General features: G+C 36.7%; 2 protein-coding genes and 1 long non-coding RNA gene across 3 annotated transcripts; 1 reads left to right on the top strand and 2 right to left on the bottom strand.

Moving 5' to 3' along the window:
* Positions 1-10,289: 10,289 nt before the first annotated feature.
* LOC114263783 (uncharacterized) lies at positions 10,290-10,805 on the top strand. Its single transcript, XM_082900276.1, has one exon. It carries the CDS (start codon positions 10,290-10,292, stop codon positions 10,803-10,805), a length of 516 nt encoding a protein of 171 aa, XP_082756402.1.
* Positions 10,806-11,350: 545 nt separating this feature from the next.
* LOC145806519 (uncharacterized) lies at positions 11,351-12,299 on the bottom strand. Its single transcript, XR_014349833.1, has 3 exons — positions 12,203-12,299; positions 11,971-12,096; positions 11,351-11,885 (listed from the first exon to the last, which is right to left on the bottom strand). It is a non-coding gene; the product is annotated as an uncharacterized LOC145806519 (long non-coding RNA).
* An 11-nt stretch (positions 12,300-12,310) lies between these two features.
* On the bottom strand, positions 12,311-14,456 carry LOC145805210 (uncharacterized). The gene is made up of 4 exons (XM_082900275.1): positions 13,549-14,456; positions 13,327-13,417; positions 13,120-13,215; positions 12,311-12,420 (listed from the first exon to the last, which is right to left on the bottom strand). The coding sequence occupies exons 1-4, from the start codon at positions 14,454-14,456 to the stop codon at positions 12,379-12,381; spliced, it is 1,137 nt and encodes a 378-aa protein (XP_082756401.1). The 3' UTR covers positions 12,311-12,378.
* Between the last annotated feature and the right edge of the window lie 3,756 nt (positions 14,457-18,212).

Genomic DNA, 18,212 nt, shown 5'->3' with positions numbered 1-18,212 from the left:
ATGTTCTTGTAAGGTTCATAAAGTTTTAATTGAAATTTGGTTCAATTGGCACACTTTTGGGCTTGAATTTTATGAAATGATCTCTAAAACATGTTGTATTGTGAGTTTCTAAATGTTTTACAGAAATTTGGCCCAAAAGGATAAGTTTTGGCATGTTTGTGCATGGTTTGAAGCTTGGGAGAAAATCTAGAAAACCCAGAATTTGGCTACCTCGCTCGAGCGACTACCTTTGGTTTTAGACTTTCGTTCGAGCAACGGAATGCTGGCTCGAGCGTAAATTGCAAGCTCTCAGGTTTCTGCGTGTGTAAATGCACGCTCGAGCGACAAGACCTACACTCGAGTGAGGAGCTATGTCTCAAGCTCGAGCGAGCATCGAGCGAAGATTTTCAGCAACCAATACTTTTCACATATTGCAGATCGCTTGAGCGAAGGAGTCCACGCTCGAGCGACCACACACATTTGTCATGCCCGCTCGAGCGAAGAAAGCCACGCTCGAGCGAGACCCCTATTTCAGCAAATTTTGGCTAAGTGTTTCAAATACATTTTTGCATCCTCATTCCATCCTAGGCATTCCTAGGTCATGATTAAGACTCCATAATGAGGTTAAAGACTAGAAACACACACTAAGAGCAATGAATTAAGTTATGTTCAGTCCGAGTGTGGGAATTCAACGTATGTATCTATCATGTTATGTAGGTCAAGTGCCTCGAGATAAGTGAATTGCCCACTTTGTTACCTAATTGGAGCTACCAATTACCTATGAGTAATAACTCTATAAAGTTATGTTTAACTTTAATTATTTTTTGATGATATGAGATGATGAATTTCTGAAATGCTATGTTTGTATGAATGAATGATTGTCCAATTTTTTTTGAAACATAATTGTGGTATCCTTAGCAGAGGCCCTCGCCCAGGGGATATAATATTGGGGCTTATGGTCATGAGGCCCTCGCCTGGGGGAAAGAATACCGCGGCCCAGGCCCTCGCCCGGAGGAAAGAATACCGTGGCCGATGTATGAGATATGTTCCCGGTACCGGAGGTTCCTTTATGGAACTTGATATGCTTGACCAAAAAGACATGATTAAGTAAATGGACATACCACATATGATTGAATAAGGACAAGACTATGATTCTATTTCACTCTCTGCTTATGATCCTGAATTGTTATGAGACAAGTTATGGACATCATTCATTAAAGCCTTTACTTTGTTATTATTCACTGGGCTGTCGCTCACTGTTTATATTATGTATGTAGGTGAGTAAGCTCACGACCAAGCCCATAATTGACGGCCTAAGTTTTAGTTTTGTCAGCCAACCATTGTGCCTCCCGAGGAGGTTCCGTTGAAGTCAAGTTTCATGGCTGTTTTTTTGTAATCACGATAAGTTATGTTTATACTATGTTGTGTTTGGCCAAGATGTCTGGCAATGTATGTTGGGAAGTGATGTGTGAAGTTTATATCACTGTTATAAAAAGTTTTAAGTTAACCATTCCACGTATGTCTGCACAGCTCTATAGATTATGTTTGTCTTAATTATTTTCTTCCGCAGCCCCTGCTATGTATTATTATGCCAAGAGGCCTTTGGTAATCCAAGAATTACTGGCCGGTTATGATACTAAACCTATGGGGGCGGGTTTAGGTCGTGACATTTATGTAATATATAGAAAATAAAATAAAAATAAAAAATAAATATGTAACCAATAGAATTATAAAACTATATCACATAAAATATAGAACAAATTTATATTATAATTTTTCCACCAGCCCCATTGCAGCCCCAAATGCCAAAAGTTATCATTTTCATCAATAGCTACATTTAATGTGGCATAAAATGACAAAATTAACTTGAGTATGATTTGATTACACATTGGTTTCAAAACCAAAATCAAAGCAAATATTCTCTCAATAGTATCAATGTAACTTTCTAAAATTACGATCAAAACTAGCAAAACTTGGCTTCATGATTCAAATGTAATTTTATTGTTTTTATTGAAAGATCAAAAAATCTATTAGTATACTCTTTTAACAAATTGATACTGTATATATAGAATCAATCTGACCCGTTTGACACATTGGTTTCAAAACCAAAATCAAAGCAAATATTCTCTCAATATTATCAATGTAACTTTCTAAAATTACCATCAAAACTAGCTAATCTTGGCTTCATGATTCAAATATAATTTTATTATTTTTATTGAAAGATCAAAAAATTTATTACAATACTCTTTTAACAAATTGATACAATATATATAGAATCAATCTGACCCATTTTAGTAGGGTGTGTAGAAGACAAAATTGGCCCTCATCCATCATGTTTTACAGGATCTTATTGGTTGAAACACCGCATATGTTAGGATAATTTATTAATAATAAATAATTTTGCTAAATAATAGAAAGAAAATAGAGACAAAAGAACTAAGAATTGAAAGCTAATGAACTAGGTCAACAGAGCATATGCATCCATGATTCTTAATGGATACATATAATGTTGTTTTTGATTTCTAGTTGTATTATGCATTAATAAAATAAATAAAAGATGTCTTTAAGGCTTTAGTGTTTTTTTAGGATTGTTTTGGAAAGATGGTTAAAAGTTAATTTTTTGATTTTTTTTTACTATTTTATGTGAAAAGTAATGTGACCTAAAATAAATTAAAAATTGACTTCTAACTTTTTTGATGTGTTGCTAAAACATCCCCTAAAAGCATTTATAAAATGAGAAACCCAAAAGGCAAAAAAAGGAGGGGGGCCTAAAAGGCTTCAAAACTAAAAAAGAGGAAAGAAAAAGATTTCATAAAACAAACAAATTAAATCAAATGGGCTTTAATTTTTGGTTCAGTTCCATGCTGGCTCACGCGTGGCCCCTTTTAACTCCCACTGCCCACTTCTTCATTGGCTGCTTTTTTTATATTTTATTATATATATATATATATATATTTAATGCTACCCTAACAAGGAAAGGTGATGTTGTGACAATCTATTTGAATATTTAAGACAATTCTCTATTTTACATATGTCTTTTTTAATTATTAGTCAATCACTTTTTTTTACATATAAAGGGATCATAAAACTAGAGTAAGTCTATGAACCCCACTTTAACTACCCCACATGGGAATGTGTGGTTGAGATTGAATTTGTGTAGTGTGGGAGTCCATGTGTAGAATAAATTTGAACCATGAGATGATAATTCTAGATAATTTCTAGGTAGTTAAGTCTGAATTTGTTATATTACTATTACAATAAGTCTAAAAAATGAACTTCTATATATTTTTCTCTTATTCTATATTACTTTTAGTGTATCATCTATCTCCACCCTTGCAACGGAGATAGATATTAGTAGTGAAACTCATTATATCAATGATAGAATGACATATAAGAAGAATTAAGTATGCTCCATCTCAGCTCTCTCTCTAGACTTTTCTTCTCCTAGGGTTTTCAGAGGCTGTAATAGTTGGTGGTGGATGAGGGTGTTCTGGTGGCCTCTGTCCTCCTCTACCCTCCCCCTACCCCTCTTTTTCTCTTTTCTTTTGTTGCTTTGCTATCTGATAACTTGGAAGCTTTGGCTTTCCACCCTCTCTTTCTTTGTGAGGTGTTTCTTTCTCCCCTTCATTTTAACTCCGACAGTGGCCTTCATAGATCCGTCGTCACGCCTCTTTTCTGCCTCCCGCCGGCGTCGCCTCCTCATCTACCTTATGTTTTCATCCATCATCACCTTTTTCCTCAGATCTACAGGATGTTTCCCCAGATCCCATTTTTCTCTGCCGAAATCTCAGCCCCTCTTTCCTATCGCCTACACCACCGCAGGATTCGCCGCCGCTGCTGCCAATAATTTGTTTGGTTGTGGGTTTGTTCGTGTTTTTTTTGGTTTCTTTTATGTTTTGTTCTACTGTTTGTTTGGTTATTTAGAGTCCATCAGTGTGGGATTGTTAAGCTTACCCTCTCTGTGGTTGGGATCTATAATTTATCTCGAACATTCTCTATTGTCGAACTTTTATGATCAGCTATGTTTCGCAGTACGAGCACGAGCACAAAATGTGCGCCTAAATATTTTCATAGTTTTCTCTCCTTCGTGCTTCTCGCTCTATTTTCACTTGTTTGGTGTAAGTTTTGAGTTGGATGGACTCTTGTAAGTGGCGTTTGGCTTTCTTGAATGAAATTTTCTTCGAATAAAAAAAAAGAAAAAAAAAATGACGTATGAGATGATACATTGCAATAGATAGTATAAAGGGCAAATTACAAATACACTCCCTAAGGTTTTATTAAAATATGAATTGCCTCCTGTGATTCTAGAAATTACACTCCACCCCCTGAGATTTCTAATTTTATATCAAATTGCTCATTTTATTAATAAATCATCAAGTCAATTAACTATTTTTAATGATGTTAGAAATATGTTTTAATTAATAATTTAGGTAATTTTATTATTGTATAGAAGAGCAACTATGAATTTCAATTTTTAATTAATTCTATTAAATAAAAAATTCTAACAATGGATATTTGTAATTGTTCAAACCACAGGGAACAATTTGTACTTGAAGCAAACCTCTGGGGATGTATTTGTAATTTACCCTAGTATAAAAAGTGATGAATGTGACATTATTATTCTCCCAATAATAGAGATCTCCATTGACATCCTTCAATTGCAAATTGCTTAATGCTAGTAATATTATTAAGAATTTTGATAAATAATATCAATGATAGAACGACATATGAGATGATACATAACAATAGATAATACAAAAAAAGTCATAAATGTAACGTTATTATTATTCCTGTTACAATATCTCAGAGAGACAGAGAGAGAGAATATTATGTTATGTGTATATTAAATATTGGGTTGAATAATTTTGTAATAATATATACAAGACTCCTTTGTATAGGAAGAGAGAAACCTAAGTATGGTAATGAATAATATGGTATGTATGATAGGCATAATATATAATTACTATATTTAACAATCCTAATAAAAGGGATCTCCATTGACTCCCTTCAATTGCAAATTGCTTAATGCTAGTAATGATATTAAGGTCTCATTTGGAAACAAATTTTTTTAGTAACTTTTTTAGTTTTTTGGTTAAAATATAATTAGTATGTTTGGAATGATTTTTTAGTTTCTTTACGACAGAATGTGCAAAAAGTAAAGAAAAAATGAAATCTTTAATTTTTTGGTATAGGTTGTTGGCTTTTTGATTTTTTTAGTGACTTTTTTACTTTTAAGCTAAAACAATAAGTTGCCAAACAAGGCCTAAGAATGTTGATAAATTATATCAATGACATATGAGATGATACATAACAACGGATAGTATAAAAAAGTGATGAATGTAACGTTATTATTATCCCAATAACATAGATTTCCATTGACATCCTTCAATTACAAATTGCTTAATGTTGGTAATGATTATGTTGATAAATTATATCAATGACATATGAGATGATACATAACAATAGATAATATAAAAAAGTGATGAATGCAACGTTATTTTTATCCCAATAATAGAGATCTCTATTGACAACCTTCAATTTCAAATTGCTTCATGTTAGTAATAAGATTAAGAACGTTGATAAATATATCAATAAGTATATCAATTAGGCTGATTTTTGAATTTGGAGTACTTTATAAATCAAGAAAAAGTTACATAGTTAAATATAATATTTCGTTTGGTTTAATTTGCTTCATATAAAATATTTTAGAATTGAAATAAACCATACTGATAAAAGATTGGTTAAAAATTGAAATTCTGATTGTTCTTGGACAATCCACTTGGTTCGACCAATTTTTCTTACACCACTATTTATTTTTGTATTCTACTTAAAGGGCATGTTTATTTATGTATATTAATAATGATTATGCAAAAATATTTATTTTATTTTACAATTAATTATACTAAGATCCTTAATTATTAACAAATATTACTTTACTTATTCATTTATGAACTATACATATTAACCATCTCAACTATGAAAATCATTCAAATACCTCTCTTTTTGAGATAGTATGGAAAGGGTTTACAAGAGTAAAAGTGTTACATTTTTATAATTGAAAAAATAAAAATATATAAATTCATTGATAAAAAAAAATAAAATGATATTCACTCATAGATGAATGTTTGCTATGATAATTACATACATGAACTTGTAACAATTCTTTTAAGATGTCCTATATGTTTGTCATTGTCGTTGATTGAATAAATCAGAATATATTGGGCTTGTTTGGTTTGTATCTCAAGATATAATTTTTGAGAAATTTTTTTAAAATTTTGTTTGGTTCAAATTTTTTGAATTTTTTTTTCCAAAATCACTCTCTCTCTTACACATCAATCAACTACTTTTTCTCTCTCCTCTCTCAGTTTCAATCATTTTTTCTCTCATACACATCTACTCAACTACAACAAAATATCAAATTATCTCAAACTCCCAAACTCCAAAACTATTTTCAAAATATACAATCAAACAAATCAAAAAACATTCTAAACTCTCTCTTCAAATCACAAACCAAACACACCCATTGATTTCAGCATGGAGATTTGGGAAATAGATAACAAACAAAAGTTTTAAAAATAAATAAAAATAAAAAAGCACAATGCATAAAGCCAGCTTGGGCCTGAGAAGTGAGATTTTAGCTTAATTTAGGTTAAAATTTAAAAAAAGATAAAATAGGTTAAAATAAGAGATTTTTATTGATAAATCCATTCTAGAGTTGTTATAACCCATTAGGTCCACTAAAGTATATTATAACCTAATTAGTCCCATAAACTTTTCTGGATATTCCATAAAGTCCATTTTTCTAATTTAATATAATTTCTTGGACTATTTTGCCCCTGTATATATATATGTACAGTGTTAATACGTAATAGGTGTCTGTTTCTTCGTTCATGCAGTTTGGCAGTTTCTATTTTACGCTTTTCATCATCAATCCAATTCCGAGAGTTACGTTTATGTTTTGCATGCTCGTTGCAAGGATTGGTTGTGCCAGGGTTTCATCCTTGCTGTTGGAGTCTGGTTCTGTGGTTTGCGAGTGAAGACGACGAAGAGGAGGGTGTTCGGTTGTTACATTTGCCGGATTATAACTAGTTCAAATCAGTTTTTTTTAACTTTCTGTACGATTTTAGGATTGCATGATCAAGGTTAGTATCAATTTGGTTATGAATACATGTTCAGTTTATGGTTTCATTCGTATAATGGATCAGATGCTCTGTTTTTGGATTTATATGGATTGAATGCTCTGTTTTTTCAATTATATGCATTTTACGTGGTTATGTGGAGGGGAGTTCATTCGTATTATGTGAAGATTGTGTAGTTCTCATTTGACTTCGATGCATGCGTAATGAGGCTCTGTGTGGATGATTTGATTATCAGTATATATATCAATGTCAATCTGCACATTTTGTGAATGTGGAATATGTGAAGAATGTGGATGTTCTCATTTTAAATTGATGTTTGCTTAATGAGGCTCTGTGAAGATTGTTAATAATTATGTGAAGATTGTTAATGTTCTCATTTTACTTTGATGCTTGCTTAATGTTAACATCTTGTTAATATCAATGTGAATGTTTACATCATCATAAACTGATGTGAATGTTCACATCATTATACACTGATGTGAATGTTTACATCATCATACACTGATGTGAATGTTCACATTATTATATTATGTGAAGATTGTTGATGTTGTCATTAGACTTTGATGTTTGCTTAATGTTGACATCTTGTTAATAGTAATGTGAATGTTCACATCTTCATATTGTGAATTATGGATTTAGTAGTTGAAATGTACACGTAGTCATCTAGTTTTTGCACAATGTGAATTTTCATATCGATTTTCATTACTGTTCATTGTTGTGTTTTTGTGTTTTTACAGGAGATGGATACCTTTATGCTATTGGTGTGTACATATGGTTGTAGTACAACTGTAATAAATGTTGCCCGCGCAATGTGTTATTCTCGTTTGGTGGAGTGTTTGTGTGAGAAATGGGATGAGTTGTCTGCTGGTTCTATTTCATTGTTCTGTAAACTACCTGGGATTAATAAGTGTCATTTGGACAATGAGAAAGAATTTCAGAACATGGTAATGCTTGCTAAATCAATGGGGGTACAACATGTAGAAGTTGTGGTTGAGTTGAAGGGTGATATTGGTCAGTCAAGTAGTTTGGGATTGCTGCGTGTGGGGGTTGAGGATGAAATTGATGCACTACGGAGATTTTGCCACCATAAGGAGAAGGTGTTGTTGTCAGCCCCTTGGGCAAATGGTATTACGCATGTAGGACAACGGTTTGTTGGAGGTGCACAAGAATTTTGTGACGTTTTATGTAAGTATGCCATCCAATGTGGGTTTAAGTTCACATACGTGAAGAACGAGACAACAAGAGTTACTGCTGTGTGTGCGATGCGGGAGGAGATGGGGTGTTTGTGGGCTATACATTGTAGAGCACAACGAGCAAATGATATTTTCTACATCAAGAGGTTTAGTGATGTGCATACTTGTGGTACGGATGTTCGAACATCGAAGAATTCGCGAGTTAGTTCGGATTTGGTGTCGAGTACCATATCTGAAATTGTGAGGGACAAGCCGTTGACTCGGCCGTGTAAAGTGGTGACTATTTTGAAGAGGGATTATGGGCTAGATGTGAGTTACCATGTCGTATGGTTGGGTGTGGAGAAAGCAAAGGCTGGTATCCATGGAGATCACTCGTTATCGTTTGACCAGTTGCGGTGGTATTCGGATGCTGTGATGCGGTACAATCCGGGGAGTTATGTCAATATTGACTATGATGCGAGTAGTCAACAGTTTTGTCGCTTCTTTGTGTCATTCGCTGCGTGTATTTCTGGGTTCAATGATTGTCGGCCTTTATTATTCCTGGATGGAACATTCCTCAAAGGAAAGTACAAAGGTCAGCTACTTGCGGCAACGGCGAAAGACGGGAACAATGGTTAGAAGTTTTTTTTACCTGTCTATTCATGTCAATATTCGCTCTGAGCAGCATAGTCTGGATGAAAGAGTGATTGCTAAATTATAAGTAATGTGAACATTCACATCAGTGACATTAGTATGCACTGATGTGAATGTTCACACCTTTGTATGCTAATGACAGAAATGTTAACATCAGACTGATGTGAATGTTCACATCAGACTTATTACAGACTTATGTGAATGTTGACATCAGTGTATACTAATTTTAGTTGATCTATTAATGAACAGTATTGTGAATGTTAACATTTTCAGTGACTCAACAAGCAACAATGAATTATTAATGGTCATTAATGTGAAAGTTCACATCGTTGATGTTTACGAACCTGAATCCAAAAACAGCAATAGTAAAGAGGGCAATGTACATATGAACATTCACATGACCTGTTTCGTTTATACTATTTTTCTATTCACTTTGGAATATTGTGAACAGTTGTGTATTGGTGTTGTGTTGTAGGTCTGTTTCCTGTTGCATTTGCAATTGTTGATTCGGAGACCACGGCTAATTGGTCGTGGTTCTTGCATGAACTTGGGAAGGTTGTTGATGGGAAGCGCCATATTACTTTTATTTCGGATCGTAATCTTGGTCTGTTAGAAGCTATGCCAAAGGTGTTCCCATCGGCTCATCACGGTTATTGCTTACAACACTTGAAGAGCAATTTAAGAGACCGGATGAAAGGAATTGATAATGGATTCAGGGATCACCTAGTAAGGAGTTTGGGTGACTGTGCCTACGAGCCAACTGTGGTAGGGTTCCATGAAAAGCTTGCAAAATTAAAAGAGGAGGGTAAACAACGAGCTCATAATTTTTTCAAGGACTTAGCACCTGAGCACTGAGCAAATTCATACTTCAGGTAATAATAGATTCCTAAGGTGTTCCATTTTTGAAGTTTAGAATGGTAGTGATGTGAATTTTCAGTTTATAATGGTGACAATCTTCGAATTGTGTTTCATCTTCAATGTAAATGATGTGAATGTTCACATCTGCTAATGACGACTGATGTCATGTTCACATCTGTTAATTTGTCAAATAGTCATGCAATGTATTACAGATTTGAATGTTGACACGTGTCATATTTTGTTGTTGTTGTTAACATTCACATCTGTCTATCATTTAAGTTGACAACGTAATAACCATGTAATGTGAACATTCACATTATTAAAACCTGGTAGTAGATGTGAACATTCACATTATTATACCCTGATGTGAATGTTCACATCAGTGTATACTAATGGCAGTACTGTGAACGTTCACATCTGTCAACATTAATGGTCAGGCCTGTTAAATTCCGTATTGTACAATGTTTGTGATATAGTGTGCAGGGGCATGCGTTATGGGGAGATGACATCCAATGCGGCGGAGTCATTTAATAACTGGATTAAAGAAGCACGTAATCTTCCTATCACTCAAATGGTGGACAAAATTCGTACTCAGTTGATGCGGCAAATGTCTGCACGGCGTGACCAAGCAAACAAATGGAATGAGATTATTTGTCCGACATTCGAAACAAGGCTTATGGATTCGTTCAATGACAGCAAGTCTTGGCAAGTTAGCAAAGCCAACGAGGATGTGTTTGAAGTTCATTCGATACCATCGGTTACAGTTGATGTTGCGAGGCGTACATGCTCATGCTTCAAATGGCAAATCAACGGATTCTCGTGTGACCATGCTGTTATTGCCATTCAGAAGAGCCGCTACAATCTCAATGATTGTGTAGAACATTACTTTCATGTAGAGACATATCGTGCAGCCTATTCGGGAGCCATATTCCCTATACCATCGGTGGAGAAGCCGCCTTTTGATCCCACGGACTTTACTATATACCCGCCTACCGTGAAATGACCACCCGGAAGGCCGAAGAAGAATAGGATCCCATCAAGGGGTGAGAAACTGAAGCAAATAAGGTGCGGGAGATGTGATAAGTTGGGGAGCCATAATCGAAAATCATGCACGGCGCCGATATAAGATGTACCTTTTTTCATTTCAACATTGTATTTTACATTGGATTCTTATATTCATTTTTGAAATAAGATTGTGTTGTGTTGGGAAACATTGGGTTGCAATAAGATTACGTTGCGTTGGCAAACATAATAATGCATTAGTGTTTGATTTGTGTTTTATTTTTACTTTTTTAAGGTACCAATTTGACATTTATGTTGGTTGTGTTTTGGATGAATGCATGCTGTTAACATTCACATTATGTGAATGTTCACATTGTTCAACTTTCAAACATTTCTGTGGTGGGAATGTTCACATTGTTGTTACTGTTAACAGCAATGTTTACATCAATGTAACCATTCACATCATCAACTCATAAGATGTGAATATTCATGACATCATTGTTGCCATTCGCATAATCAGAAGTTTTGATGTGAATATTCACATCATCAAATTGTTAGATGTGAATATTGACTTGTGTTAAGAAATATCATAATCACACCTGTCATATTGTGTTACATGAACACTTTAAGCAATATTCACATCCATGTAGTATGGTTTAAAATAGAAGAAAGTGTACGATCATTCTGTGATGTGAACATTGACATCATGTCATGTGTATCCAAAAAAAAAAAAAAAGAAAATACAATCTCAATGTGCATGACCAACGCAAAATAGGCCTGAAAATGCATATACATATATTGACTGAAAAGTATCTGTACAAGCAGTGATATAGACTTCATTTACAATTAAGCTAGTGAAACTAAATTGTCTTAAATGTGGATAACAGATTTGGGTAACAGTGATAGGTGGACACCCCCCACCTGTAGGTTTTCACATTGCACTGTCTTTCTGTGGTTCAGGAAAAGGTGTACTAATGAGTCTCTTATTTGACACCATTCAAAGCGATCTAGGCTGGCAACAATGTCTTCACGATATACATGCGCCCTCATGATGTAACAAACTGCAGGCCCACAATCCACCCTGAAAATGCAAACTTCTTGTTAGATTTTGAAATTTAGGTGGGTAAAGGTTATGGAACATGTGTAGAAATCGATTTTAGGCTTACGAATTTGATGCTTGCTGAGGACAGATGTCCACTGATATGATTGTTTTCGAAGTATTTTGGCTTGATAAATTGGTCCATAATGGTGATGACGGTCCAATGTTGTGCACCAAAGCTGTGATGTAGTCCCTCTGCCAACAATGAAATTTCATATTAGGCACCAACCAACATAGGGCATACGTCCAAGTTCAAATATTACACATCACGACAAGTATTGTTTTTGTCAGCCACTTACCAGTATTTGTGCTTTGTCAATATGTGGGTCATGTATGCCTTCTCTTGGGCGCAGTGAGTTATAATGCCTCCATACATTCTCTTTCACGTCGTACACAACAATTGTCTAGTGAAAGTTGTCGTGTATTGGGAAGATTAAGAATCTCTGGCCTTGATACTCCTTGATGTGTACATCAATTAGTTTATTCCTCTTGTGGGGGGGTACTGTTCAATGATTTTCTGCACACAAAGGGCATACAATGATGTACCAAGTATTTATATCGATGTTTGGTGTTAATGATTTGAATGTTCATCTACTAATGGGGAGTTATGTTACTGATGTGAATGTTCACATTTCCTAATGGTTAGTGAAACTACTGATGTGAATGTTCACATATGTTAATGTCAGTGATATTACTGGTGTGAATGTTCCCATTTGCTAATGGTGGGTGATGTTACTGATGTGAATGTTCACATCTGTTAGTGTGAGTAATGCTACTGATGTGAATGTTCACATCTGTTAATGTCAGTGCTATTACTGATGTGAATGTTCCCATTTGCTAATGGTGGGTGATGTTACTGATGTGAATGTTCACATCTGTTAATGTGAGTAAATACTGCTGATGTGAATGTTCTCATCTGTTAATGTGAGTAATACTGCTGATGTGAATGTTCACATCTGTTACTATGAGTTATATTACTGATGTGAATGTTCACATGTGTGTATCATTTAAGTTTATCAACATAATAAGCATATAATATTCAATGCGAATGATATGAATGTTCACATCTGTCAATGTGAATCTTCTCAAAGGTCATTTTATGTTTTTGTTAACATTCACATCTGCCTATTATTTAAATTAACAATGTAAGCATGTAATGCTGAGAATAACATCCACATGTATTGAAACATAATCAAAATTAAAGTCTAGTGGTTACCAAACATGTGCTTGTAAAGATGAATGATGAATCTTCCAAACTTGGGTTGACTAGCCCTTGTAGTTCAAGTAGAATTTCACCATAAGCATCTATCACCTGCAGAACCGGAGGGGTGGCAGTACATTATTTACAGTGTCTTTACTCTATGTGTATGTGTGTGTGTGTGTGTGTGTGTGTGTGTTTTGTACACATTTACAGTTGCCATACGTTGTTGGTTATTGATTCTTCCTTGATGAGGTGTATGATGTCATCAAAATACACATGTTTAGTCTTTGAGTCCCCTCGCCACACTAGCAACCTGTGCATTGTGATTACAGAAAATGTTAATGTCAACATTGCACATTTATGAAATGGTCTAATTCATTAAGTATGTATGTGAACTGAACATGATGGAAAAAAAAACAGTTGGGGATATGTAAGATCACTTACTCATCACCGCCGTTCTTGTGCAAATTTTGGACTTTTTGCTTGTTGAGTTTGTTCATGTTAGCCCAGACCTTTAGTTTGTTGTTCAAGGTTAACTTCTTGGACTTTGTTGGCTGCTTTTTTGGTGGTTGCTTGTCTAAATCTTGTGCAATTTGGACTGCATGTGATTTCTGTTGGGCTCCCTCTTTCCCTTTCTTCTGACCAGGCAGGTTGGGGTATTCAAACTCGTCCAACCTGTGTTCTTTCCTTACCTTCTGCTTTATGCGCTTTACCCTTGATGGGGGGCTGATAATGTGTTCCAATGCTGCAGTGGGATTGTTGTTAAGGCTGTCATGAGCCTTTTGTGCTTCAACTTGAGTGATGATGTGTACGGACTGATCATCAAAAAGGTCTTGAAGTATTGTTTTTTCACATTCCAAGTTGATGACCGACTTTGTCAGCCGCTGAATTTCTGTATCTTTCCACTCCATGCAAGTATTCATGTCCTTGTCCACATTGGATAAGCCCGATTGGTCAAATAGTTTGGCTTCAAGGGTAGCAATCACCCTTGCCCTCAACTCCCATGATTCTTCCAACTGTTTGTATTTCGCTTCCCATTGCCGTACAAGAGCCCAAGCTTTTTGGTTTTCTTTCATGAGTACTTCCACAATGTCGGGCTCAGTTGGTTGTGCTATGATGATTCCTTTCTCAGCATTGGGGGTGCTACAGCTGGGGTTGATATAATGTCCAATATCATTCAGGTCCACTGCATCGACAGAAAATGCATCCCTGTCATCACTGCGTTGACTGTCTTTGCTTTGATCCTCATTGCTTTCATCTTTCTTTGCTACTGCACTTGACAAAATCTCAGGTTTTGGCTCCACATTCAATTTTGTATGACGATACATCTTCACTTCAGTTGGTGATGCCATTAGCTCGCCGCCATATACCTACGTTTCGAGACAGTATGTTAGTTAGATAGTTCCTCGTCTCACTATGTGAATAAGCACAATATATTTGGTTGTACTTCTACCTCATTTAAACCTAGCTTAGCCAGAGTTATGGACTTCATGTTGCTATGTAAGGCTGTGAGGTCCCATTTTACGCATCGTGGAATGGCATTGGGGTTGCGGGGTTGTAAGATTGTTGTATGCTCACACAGCCAATACTGAAACAAATAACAAATATCAGTAATTTGAATGTGGATATGAATTAACATTGATGTGAATGTTTACACCACTGGTGCAGTAATGTGAATGTTCACAGTGCACCACTAGGCCAGTAATGTGAATGTTTACATCACTTAAAACTGATGTGAATGTTCACATCCGTTGATGTGAATGTTCACATCTGCTAATGTGGAGTAATGTTACTGATGTGAATGTTCACATTTCCTAATGTTGAGTGATACTACTGATGTGAGTGTTCACAACTGTTAATGTGAGTGATATTACTGACCTGAATGTTCCCAACTGTTAGTGTCAGTGCTATTACTGATGTGAATGTTCACATTTGCTAATGGTGGGGGATGATACTGATGTGAATGTTCACATCTGTTCATGTCAGTGTTATTACTATGTGAATGCTCACATTTTGCTAATGGTGAGTGATGTTACTGATGTGAATATTCACATCTGGTAATGTGAGTGGTACAACTGATGTGAATGTTCACATCTGTTAATGTGAATGTTTACACCAGCATCTACTAATGTGTGTTTGTACATTACTGAAACAATAATGCGAATGTTTTCATCAATGTTGTCAACTTCCACACCAAAGCTGAGAAATGTGAACATTCACATCAGAGTGTTCAGAGCCCGTATATGTTCATATTAAACATAGAATAAGTTGTATGAGATTTGATTTACCATTAACAACATCACACATCCGGTGACTCGTCCTGGTTTTCCACAGTTTTGGCCCAATGAACCATCAAGGTTGCCCGGATGCTCTCAGCCCAATCATACTCGATCATCTTGTGTAATGGGTCCATGTATGAGTAGAAAACCCATCCAATTGTTTCTCCGGATGTAGAAAAGAATAGCTTGACGCATGCATACATGCAAACTAATCTTGCGACCTCCTCATTGTCATATTTTTTTGTGCCCTTCAATGCTTCCCTCAGAATTTCTCGTATTTTGGCAGCACTTAACCGACTAACATCCTTGCACATTCGGTGTATGATGCCGGTTGTTGGTTTTGCACCATAAGAGAGGTCCATCGACTTGGTGCCGCAGTCCACCCCAAAAATCAGTGATACGTCGCTTCTAAAAATCTGGATGTTCTTATCCCCAATGTAAAACATTCCACTAGATTGCTTGAATGTTTGTACTATACGCACAATGACATCATCATATTTCATGCAGTGGTTGAGGTCGATTTCGTTACTGATCAAGCTATCAAATAATGGCCAGAACGGTGTTTTTCTAAGGCACTTCAATTGGCCACTTGTAAATTTCGTATCCTTTAACAGTTTGACCAATCCAGTTATATTTGACCGGTAGTTCACTTTTTTCATGTTCACTTCTTCAGGAACAGCTGTTTGATCAGGCTTGGTTTTGAAACGGGATTCCCCTCGCTTTCGCTTGCCATCAACTTTATGGGGAAGACCTGTGTGTTCAAATGAGCACATGTAATTGGTTGAAACACAGAGGATGGAACCCGAAGCACCAAACAACATTCAACAACCAGCATTGACAGTAATTGGAACATTCACATCATTATACAGTGATGTGAATGTTCACATCAGTGTTTATTACTGTAAGTTTACACAGTAATCAATACTAATGTGAATGTTCACATCATCCATGTTGGAAAAATAAATTCGGAAAACGACCACAGTTATTGCGCAATGTGAATGTTTACATGGGTGATCACATTATGTTATAATTTGCTAAAAATCAAAGGGGGGAACCAACAGTGCCAAACTACACCCAATAACACAAACAACTTGGTGTAGACACCCCATTTTTGACCGACCTTAAGACTCAGACATCACCAGTTGAGCACCCAGTGATATTACATGTTGTGCTTCCTCAGAAGTTTCAGAGTCGCGGCCGTGAGCCCTGCCTCCGGACTTCTGAACCCTTTTCTGTGCCTTGTCTTGGTTTGCGAACCAGACTCGGTTTTCTCCGTTTCTTTTTCTGAGGGGAGGGAGAGGTCCCGTAGGCCATCTCTCAATGTCCGTGGGCTACATTTGGTGGCCGTAGGCCATTTTTCCCATTTCGGAGTCCGGTTCTCGGTTTTCGGAGCCGTCAGGCCGTGTGCCTCGGTTCGGGACCGCTTAACCATCTCCTATTGCTCTAATTTTTGGCATACTTCCTATTTGCTCCCTTTTGAGGGACACTGGGGGCTGAGAAACCCACTTCGAGGTCGAATACCATTTTCGGTGCTTAACAGCCCATTTTCGGGACCCCAAACTGCGTGTTTTGGCCCCGGAACGTTCGTTTTGCAACGGTTTTCGCTCATTTTTGGCAGGTACCTCTGTTTTATCACTGGGAAGGTCACTGAAGGGTGGGAGGCCAGCAATTGTTGCAACAACCAGTTATTTCTCTTCCGGAGCCTCCCGGCGCCCGTTTTTCACACTTCCGGGCTAATGTTGAATACCTTAGAGCTAGTGTTGCCAACTTTCAACCACATATCTGTGATCTACACATCTGGGAGGCCACTAAAAGTTGGTGGCCGGCCATTAAGGTCATCTGACCCTTTTGACCCCTTTCTTCCGGGCTAATGTTGAACCCCTTGGACCTTTTTTCTTGAACTTTGAACCACATATCTGTGATCTACACATCTGGGAGGCCACTAAAAGTTCATGGCCGGCCAATAAGTCAACTTGACCCTTTTGACCCCCTCTTTCCGAGCCATTGTTGAACCCCTTGGGCCCACTTTCTTGGAATTTCAATTACATGGTTGTGTTGTACACACATAGGGCTACCTCCCCAATATCTGGCCGGCCAGAAAAGCTCCTTGACCCTTTTGACCCCTAGCCGGCCGGCTAGGGGGTATGGCCGGCCGGCCACCTCCAGCCAAAGTGAGAGGCCGGCCGTGTTCTTCTCACTGTACCCTTTCCAGCTGTGGGGCAATATCCCCCAGATATTTTCTGTATCCGGGGGATATTTTGGGAGAGAGTTATGCTCTCCAATTCACCCCCCTTTTACACCCCTTTCTTGACCTTATAGCCAGCTGAGGGTCTTCTTCTTGAGGGGGAGAAAAATTCCTCTCCAAGCACAAACCCTAAACTCCATTGTCATCCTTCTCAATTCTCCAAAAAACCCTAACTTCTTAACCTTCATTCCTTCTACACCACCAAGCTCTACCACCATCATCTCATTTCCAGCAGCAAGGGAGGATTCTTGAAGGCTAAAGAAGCTGCAAATCAACCCAAGAAGCAACAAAATCTCGAATCTTCAAGGGTAAGTTACACTTTTACCCTTTTGACCCTTTATCTTGTTCCATTTCTAAGCCCCTCTTGCTTTTTGTTTCAAGCTCCGGCCCTAACTGAAAAGGGCCATTTTTTGAGCTCATCTTCACTTCTCATTAAGGGCTCAACCCTGTTTGAGCCCTCCATAATACACTTGCTTCATTGACCATCTTGTATGTCATAGTTTTGCATGCTATTTTTGACCCATGAGCAATTTATTTTCGAGCATGTTGTAAACTGATATAGGGATTATTTTGAGCCCCTCTTC

Source organism: Camellia sinensis, chromosome 13, assembly GCF_055761805.1.
Source record: "Camellia sinensis isolate YWXY chromosome 13, ASM5576180v1, whole genome shotgun sequence".
NCBI lineage: Eukaryota > Viridiplantae > Streptophyta > Magnoliopsida > Ericales > Theaceae > Camellia > Camellia sinensis.
Note: the sequence above shows the minus strand (reverse complement) of the source record. Positions and strands in the feature narration are given on the sequence as shown.